The sequence below is a fragment of the Sinocyclocheilus grahami genome, unplaced genomic scaffold, assembly GCF_001515645.1.
Source record: "Sinocyclocheilus grahami isolate Dianchi unplaced genomic scaffold, SAMN03320097.WGS_v1.1 scaffold708.1, whole genome shotgun sequence".
In the NCBI taxonomy this organism is placed as follows: domain Eukaryota; kingdom Metazoa; phylum Chordata; class Actinopteri; order Cypriniformes; family Cyprinidae; genus Sinocyclocheilus; species Sinocyclocheilus grahami.
This window is the reverse complement of record NW_015505887.1, coordinates 383,347-392,349: the sequence shown is the minus strand read 5'-3', so window position 1 is coordinate 392,349 and position 9,003 is coordinate 383,347. Positions and strand designations below refer to the sequence as shown.

At 36.5% G+C, this 9,003-nt stretch overlaps 1 protein-coding gene and 1 pseudogene across 1 annotated transcript in view; one reads left to right on the top strand and one right to left on the bottom strand.

Moving 5' to 3' along the window:
- Positions 1-8,908, top strand: part of LOC107560056 (voltage-dependent anion-selective channel protein 2-like) — a 15,324-nt gene extending 6,416 nt beyond the window's left edge. The window contains exons 5-10 of the mRNA XM_016244109.1: positions 1,046-1,198; positions 1,283-1,335; positions 1,965-2,192; positions 3,984-4,134; positions 4,209-4,266; positions 8,211-8,908. Of these exons, the coding sequence (XP_016099595.1) occupies positions 1,046-1,198; positions 1,283-1,335; positions 1,965-2,192; positions 3,984-4,134; positions 4,209-4,266; positions 8,211-8,302 (735 nt within the window). The 3' untranslated portion in view covers positions 8,303-8,908. The remainder of the gene's footprint in view (positions 1-1,045; positions 1,199-1,282; positions 1,336-1,964; positions 2,193-3,983; positions 4,135-4,208; positions 4,267-8,210) is intronic.
- The window catches only part of LOC107560035 (inhibitor of nuclear factor kappa-B kinase subunit beta-like), a 22,442-nt pseudogene continuing 22,002 nt past the window's right edge, over positions 8,564-9,003 (bottom strand).

Here is a 9,003-nt window from a genome sequence, read left to right as displayed (position 1 = left end):
TACTAATCAGCCAGTACCATGGTACACGTCGAAGTGTCATGCCATTACCATCTGATATCTGCACTGTGTGCTTGTATGTGAGGGCTATTTTCCTCATCACTCTTGCTCTTTTTTGAGTGTAGTTCATGTTTACTTGTGAACATCCTCTTCCAGATGTTCAGTATGTAGATTCAGTGAGCTGTGTGTGTGTGTGGGTGTGTGACTCGTGTGTGTGTGTGTGTGTGTGTGTGTGTGTGTTTGTGACTGATTCATGTTCTCCACCCCTCCTCTCTTCTGTATCTGGGGTCAGAAAGGTTCTGTTCCAGACAGTGTTATTTCAGTATCATTGAGATACTATTATAGTTTTTATTAATATTTAGAATTATTTTAGTATTTTATAGATTTTTAAAAATAATTTCTATTTATTTTTTTTAATATATATTTCTATTTAACTAATTTATATAATATATTTTTTAATAATTTGAATTTGAATTCTAGTTGAAGTTTTACAAATTTTTTTTGCCCGTTTTTAATTTATTAAAATTTAATTTTATTTCAAGTATCAATTTTTTATTTGAATGGTTTTAGTGAATTAAATAGAAATAAAAATAAAATGTTAATAAAAAAAATTTATATTATTTTTCTGTAACAAAAGCAATATTTTGTTGATTTTGGATTATTCATTTTAAATTTGTGACAATTGTGCATTATCACCATCACCGTTTTGGTGTATTGAAAATTAAATTAAGAAACAGCGATAATTTAATAAAAAAAAATAAAAAATATTAATCAAATAAAAATAATAAAATGAATGTCTTACTAATTTATTTAGATCATTACGTTTAATTGAATCTGAATTAGTTGAATTATGTAGTTTTAAGTCTTGGATTTGATAACAGATGCAACCAAATAAGATACTGAGATACAAACTAACTCCATACGGTTCTATTCTAACTAGGCTCCTAGTATGAATTAACATGACTTTACGAGCAGCTGGCGCAGCCTGTTGTTCTTCTTCTCTTTCCCTGCATCCTTTCACTTCCTGTGTTTCTCTCTCGTTTCTCAGGAGTTCTCCACCGGCGGCTCCAGTAACACAGACACCGGAAAGGCGGCTGGAAATCTGGAGACCAAGTACAAAGTGAAGGATCTGGGCTTGACTTTGAACCAGAAGTGGAACACAGATAATGTTCTGACAAATGAAGTGACACTGGAAGATCAGGTGAGTTCAGGATGCCATTTCTAACATGTGCATTAAGCTTTTAAATGGTTAAATAATGCACCGTTTTGTCTTGTTTCTGTGTAGCTGGCCAAAGGTCTGAAGCTGGGATTGGACACTTCATTTGTGCCCAACACTGGGTACGTGAACACTTTGATTGGACAAGAGATAAAGTTTTATTATTAAAAAGTCACTTAAAAAACGAAACAAAAAAAAAAGTAACTTTTTGGATTTTGCATTTTGAAATGTGACAGTTTTGAATTATCAACATGTTTTGATGTATTGAATATTATATTAAAATAATAATGTTTTTAAAAATAAAAACAATAAAAATGAAAAAAAAAATGTCTTAAAAAATATAAGTAGCTTTTTCTTTAGTAAAAGTAATATATTGTTGATCTTGGATTATGTATTTTGAAATGTGACTTGTCACCATATTTTGATATATTGAATATTAAATTAAGATAATGTAAATTAATTCTATTATTTTTAATTCATGAAAAATAATATATATTTTTTTGCAATAAAAATAAATAATAAAATATATTAATAAAAATAAAAAATAAATAATATTCGTAATAAAAAGAGAATTTTTTAACAAGATAAAATAATAAAATAAAAGTCTTAATAAAAAAATCGTGTGTATATATAAAATATGAAAATCAGCATAAAAACTATTATAAAATTCTAATTTTCTGTCGTCAATTCCACCTATTCAGTAACTGCACTGTCATCCTCTCTCTCTCTCTCTCTCTCTCTATATCTTCAGGAAGAAGAGCGCTAAGCTGAAGACCGGATATAAGCGTGATTTCATGAATGTAGGCTGTGATTTAGATTTCGATCTGGCCGGACCGACGATTCACGCCGCAGCTGTTCTGGGTTATGAAGGCTGGCTGGCTGGGTATCAGATGGCCTTCGACACGGCCAAGTCCAAACTGGCCCAGAACAACTTCGCTTTGGGCTACAAGGCAGGAGACTTCCAGCTACACACCAATGTGTGAGGAAACATTACAGCAACACTAATATATCATCATTTACATTTTCATTTCAGTTAAAGGTGGGGTAAGCGATTTTTCAAAAACGCTTTAGAAAACTGATTCGGGCCGAATAGCAAAACAAACTTGTAGCCAATCAGCAGTAAGGGGCGTGTCTACTCATGATGTGGAGGAGAGAGAGTTCAGTGCACAGGACGGACATTAGCAAGCCGAGCGACAGAAAGATAAAGATGGCAGATAAAAAACAAAAGAGGAAAACGTCTGCGGAACAAACGAAGGCTTAAGGCAAGAAGTAGGACCCGTGTAAATATCAAATCAGCTTTCCAGCGCTGGAGAGAACTCAAGGAGCCGGAAGGCCTGCGATCGGACGCCGAGGTTGCTTTGTTTCTTCTCGATAGCTGAGTAACACCGTGTCTGCGCCGCAGCAGCTAAAGTCTGTCTAGTACACTGGACACGACAAAGCGACCGTTGAAAACCATTTGAAATTTATGTCAATACGTCACGAATAGAACGCAGCAGCAGTTTTCTGTCGGGGATTCCCCATGCTTCACAGTAGGTATGGTGTTCTTTGGATGCAACTCAGCATTCTTTCTCCTCAAGTTGAGTTTTTACCAAAAAGTTCTATTTTGGTTTCATCTGACCATATGACATTCTCCCAATCCTCTTCTGGATCATCCAAATGCTCTCTAGCAAACTTCAGACGGGCCTGGACCTGTACTGGCTTAAGCAGGGGGACATGTCTGGCACTGCAGGATTTGAGTCCCTGGCGGTGCAGTGTGTTACTGATGGTAGCCTTTGTTACTTTGGTCCCAGCTCTCTGCAGGTCATTCACTAGGTCCCCCCGTGTGGTTGTGGGATTTTTGCTCACAGTTCTTGTGATCATTTTGACCCCACGGGGTGAGATCTTGCGTGGAGCCCCAGATCGAGGGAGATTATCAGTGGTCTTGTGTGTCTTCCATTTTCTAATAATTGCTCCCACAGTTGATTTCTTCACACCAAGCTGCTTACCTATTGTAGATTCAGTCTTCCCAGCCTGGTGCAGGTCTACAATTTTGTTTCTGGTGTTCTTTGACAGCTCTTTGGTCTTGGCCATGGTGGAGTTTGGAGTGTGACTGTTTGAGGTTGTGGACAGGTGTCTTTTATACTGATAATGAGTTCAAACAGATGCCATTAATACAGGTAACGAGTGGAGGACAGAGGAGCCTCTTAAAGAAGTTGTTACAGGTCTGTGAGAGCCAGAAATCTTGCTTGTTTGTAGGTGACCAAATACTTATTTTACCGAGGAATTTACCAATTAATTCTTTAAAAATCCTACAATGTGATTTTCTGGATTTTTTTTCTCATTTTGTCTCTCATAGTTGAGGTATACCTATGATGAAAATTACAGGCCTCTCTCATCTTTTTAAGTGGGAGAACTTGCACAATTGGTGGCTGACTAAATACTTTTTTGCCCCACTGTATCTATGGTGTAGACAGCATCACTGATTATAATGAGTTCTATAGTATTTTGTCGCGCGCGCCACTCGCGTCCGGTGTAGACACGGTGTAACATTGGTTTTGCTTTGTTTCACAGAACTGATCGTTGCCTGGGTTGCGTACGTATGTGTGGGCGGAGCTATCAAAATAGGGGATTGTTTGTTTTGGTGATTTCAAATGTCAACATTGGCTACCAGAAATCACTTACCCCACCTTTAACGATAACAATCCTGGCTCATAGTGCTAATGAGATGTGTTTTACAAACAGTATTTAGCCCTTTTGAAGTTAATTGTGTTGTTTTGTATGTGTGTTGCAGTAATGATGGCACAGAGTTCGGCGGCTCCATCTATCAGAAGGTGAACGGTCAGTTGGAGACGGCGGTGAATCTGGCCTGGACCGCAGGCAGTAACAACACACGCTTTGGCATCGCTGTCAAATACCAGCTAGATAAAGACTCCTCCATCTCTGTGAGTGCAAAACACAATCCAGTAACAACGGACTGTCTCTGACTGTAGATGAATAACCCTGTGTCTCTCTTCAGGCCAAAGTCAACAACGCTAGTCTGGTTGGAGTAGGATACACACAGAGCCTCCGGCCAGGTGAGCAAACACCTTCATGTCATTAATAATCAGACGTTCATTCCTTAACTAGGTGTTTACAAATTTAAAAGTTTGAAATAACTTTGAAAAGCTTGAAGTTTGAAGACTTTACTCGAAGACAATAAAATGTTATTAACGTGTTCCCCATGAAATCAAAAGCGACTTTATTTACTTTATTAGCGCACATTGCTGGTCTTGACGTGAACAATAAATCCGTGCAAGTTAATCCGCTGAAAAAAATAGTTTGACTTGGTAATCTTTAATCAAAATCTGATCATTTGCTTCCGCTCTAGAATGCAATCCTTCTCTGATGACGTCAGTTTGACGGCTTGGGCAGAATATCCTTAAACACGCCCCTCCAACCGTTAGTTTGCTGTGAGTGCGAGACAGAGAGGAGGAGCGCCAAAATAAAACCACGCCCTCGATTATATATTCCGTTTCCGCTGGAAATACGTCACTACACTGAAATAAAGTCGGCAGCAACTTCCGGTTCACGCGGACTTTAAATGTTTAAGCTAACATGTTTAAGTTGCTAACCTTATTTAACATGCTGCTGACATGTATTAGCACATTCCTAGAATGATTTAGCATATTGATAACATGTTTTAACATGTTGTTAGCATGTTTCAACATGTTTTAATATGGTTTAGCATTTTGCTAGCATGATTTAACATTTTGTTAACGTGTTTTCACATGTCGGTAGCTTTTTAACACATTGTTAGCATGTTTTAACATCTTGCTAGCATGATTTAGCATGTTAACATGTTTGCATGATTTTACGTTTCCAACATGCTTCAACATGTTTTAATATGGTTTAACATGTTAACCTGTTTTAGCATGTTGCTAGCATGATTTACAACATTGCTAGCATGTTTAGCATTTGCTAACATTTTTTGTCCTGTTGTTAGCTTTTTAACACATTGTTAACATGTTTTAACATGTTGCTAGCATGATTTAACACATTGATAACATGTTTTAGCATGTTGCTAATATGATTTTACACATTGGTAGCATGTTTTAACATGTTGTTAACCTGTTTTAGCATGTTGCTAACATGATTTAGCACATTGCTAACAGGTTTTAACATGTTGCTAACAGCTTTTAGCATGTTAGCGTGACTTAACATGATAATAACATGTTTACATATGTTTGAATGTATTAGCATGATTTAGCATGCTCATAACATGCTTTGGCATGTTGTTAGCATTATTTAACATGTTGTTAGCTTTTTAACACATTGTTAGCATGTTTTAACATCTTGCTAAGATGTTTGAGCATGTTGCTAACATGATTTAACATGTTTTAGCATGTTGCTAGCATGATTTAACACATTACTAACATGTTTTAACATGTTGCTAACATGATTTTACACATTGCACAGAGCCTCCGGCCAGGTGAGCAAACACCTTCATGTCATTAATAATCAGACGTTCATTCCTTAACTAGGTGTTTACAAATTTAAAAGTTTGAAATAACTTTGAAAAGCTTGAAGTTTGAAGACTTTACTCGAAGACAATAAAATGTTATTAACGTGTTCCCCATGAAATCAAAAGTGACTTTATTTACTTTATTAGCGCACATTGCTGGTCTTGACGTGAACAATAAATCCGTGCAAGTTAATCCGCTGAAAAAAATAGTTTGACTTGGTAATCTTTAATCAAAATCTGATCATTTGCTTCCGCTCTAGAATGCAATCCTTCTCTGATGACGTCAGTTTGACGGCTTGGGCAGAATATCCTTAAACACGCCCCTCCAACCGTTAGTTTGCTGTGAGTGCGAGACAGAGAGGAGGAGCGCCAAAATAAAACCACGCCCTCGATTATATATTCCGTTTCCGCTGGAAATACGTCACTACACTGAAATAAAGTCGGCAGCAACTTCCGGTTCACGCGGACTTTAAATGTTTAAGCTAACATGTTTAAGTTGCTAACCTTATTTAACATGCTGCTGACATGTATTAGCACATTCCTAGAATGATTTAGCATATTGATAACATGTTTTAACATGTTGTTAGCATGTTTCAACATGTTTTATTAACGTGTTCCCCATGAAATCAAAAGCGACTTTATTTACTTTATTAGCGCACATTGCTGGTCTTGACGTGAACAATAAATCCGTGCAAGTTAATCCGCTGAAAAAAATTGTTTGACTTGGTAATCTTTAATCAAAATCTGATCATTTGCTTCCGCTCTGGAATGCAATCCTTCTCTGATGACGTCAGTTTGACGGCTTGGGCAGAATATCCTTAAACACGCCCCTCCAACCGTTAGTTTGCTGTGAGTGCGAGACAGAGAGGAGGAGCGCCAAAATAAAACCACGCCCTCGATTATATATTCCGTTTCCGCTGGAAATACGTCACTACACTGAAATAAAGTCGGCAGCAACTTCCGGTTCACGCGGACTTTAAATGTTTAAGCTAACATGTTTAAGTTGCTAACCTTATTTAACATGCTGCTGACATGTATTAGCACATTCCTAGAATGATTTAGCATATTGATAACATGTTTTAACATGTTGTTAGCATGTTTCAACATGTTTTAATATGGTTTAGCATTTTGCTAGCATGATTTAACATTTTGTTAACGTGTTTTCACATGTCGGTAGCTTTTTAACACATTGTTAGCATGTTTTAACATCTTGCTAGCATGATTTAGCATGTTAACATGTTTGCATGATTTTACGTTTCCAACATGCTTCAACATGTTTTAATATGGTTTAACATGTTAACCTGTTTTAGCATGTTGCTAGCATGATTTACAACATTGCTAGCATGTTTAGCATTTGCTAACATTTTTTGTCCTGTTGTTAGCTTTTTAACACATTGTTAACATGTTTTAACATGTTGCTAGCATGATTTAACACATTGATAACATGTTTTAGCATGTTGCTAATATGATTTTACACATTGGTAGCATGTTTTAACATGTTGTTAACCTGTTTTAGCATGTTGCTAACATGATTTAGCACATTGCTAACAGGTTTTAACATGTTGCTAACAGCTTTTAGCATGTTAGCGTGACTTAACATGATAATAACATGTTTACATATGTTTGAATGTATTAGCATGATTTAGCATGCTCATAACATGCTTTGGCATGTTGTTAGCATTATTTAACATGTTGTTAGCTTTTTAACACATTGTTAGCATGTTTTAACATCTTGCTAAGATGTTTGAGCATGTTGCTAACATGATTTAACATGTTTTAGCATGTTGCTAGCATGATTTAACACATTACTAACATGTTTTAACATGTTGCTAACATGATTTTACACATTGCTAGCATTTTTTAACATGTTGTTAACCTGTTTTACCATGTTGCTGCTAACATGATTTAGGATATTTCTAACAGGTTTTAACATGTTGTTAACAGCTTTTAGCACGTGAACGTGATTTAACATGTTAGTAACATGTTTACATAAGTTTTAATGTTTTAGCATGTTGCTAGCATGATTTAGCATGTTGTTAACACGTTTTCGCATATTGTTAGCATCATTTAACATGTTGGTAGCATGATTTAGCACATTGCTAACAAACGCGTTTTAACATATTTTAGCAATTTTCTAACATGATTTAACATTGCTTGCATGTTTTAACGTTGTTAATGTTTTAGCATGTTAGTGTGTTAATAACGTTTAAACATGTTTTGATATGTTTTAGCATGTTGTCCTAGCGTAGTCGTTAAACTTGGCTATTGACAGACAGCTTAAATACTCTATATGTGTTATTGCACAAACGTTTTGGTCCCTCAATGAAAGCTTATGGGATTTTTCGTAGATTTGATAGTCAGTCTTATGAAAGCCATAAGTGTTCAGTTAGAAAGGAAGCTCTGAGCCGAGTTTGTAGCAGAGATACAATCCAAATGAAGTCTCAGAAGAAGAAGAAGCTTAAAAAGGATTTCAGTATGCCAACAGTGAAGCTAATAAATGTTCTGTATCTTCTGTAGGTGTGAAACTCACTCTGTCTGCTCTGATCGACACTAAGAACTTCAACGCCGGAGGGCATAAGGTGGGCATGGGCTTCGAGCTGGATGTGTAACGACGGACGGATGGAAGCAGAGGGGCATTAATGGAAAGAAAAGAAATGCAGGGAGCTGACGGTACGACTTCAGCACCTGCGAAAACACGTCGCCCTTTCCCCCCGTAATTCCTCCTTAACTAATCTGGCCTTAAACCCCCATAGAACCAGTAATAAACAGGATCCCCAGTCACTTGATTCCTTGCCACACCAATCCTCCATCACCAGCTCAATGTGACATCACCACGACAACAGCTTCCTCTCGGTCACTATGGCAACATATCACAGCACCTGTAATGTTACACATGTGGCACCATATCAATTTTGTTTTTAAACTAGATAAATATTGAGGTTTTGGTTTCTGAACAGTCGCACAGGATCTGATGTGTTGTGCTTTTAGTTCAAGGGTTTAATGTTGAATTAGAAACGCCTCTCTGAATGTCAAGCCCCACACTTTCTTTATAATGTTCATTGCCAAATGCATAATATTTTATCATGTTTGTTGTGGGCTGGAGTTATTAGAGGTTATTATTGTTTTTATCCCCGTAAAAAAGTCACTTATGTTAAAAGCGGAGGACTAGAAGAAACTGATGTTGTGGAACTCAATAAAGAGGAATGTTGACTGAATAAAACCTATTTTCATTGGCTTTTTATGCTTTTTAAAGCAAACACTGGTCAAATAATAATAAAAGAACAAATTAAATGTTTAAAATTACGCTAGA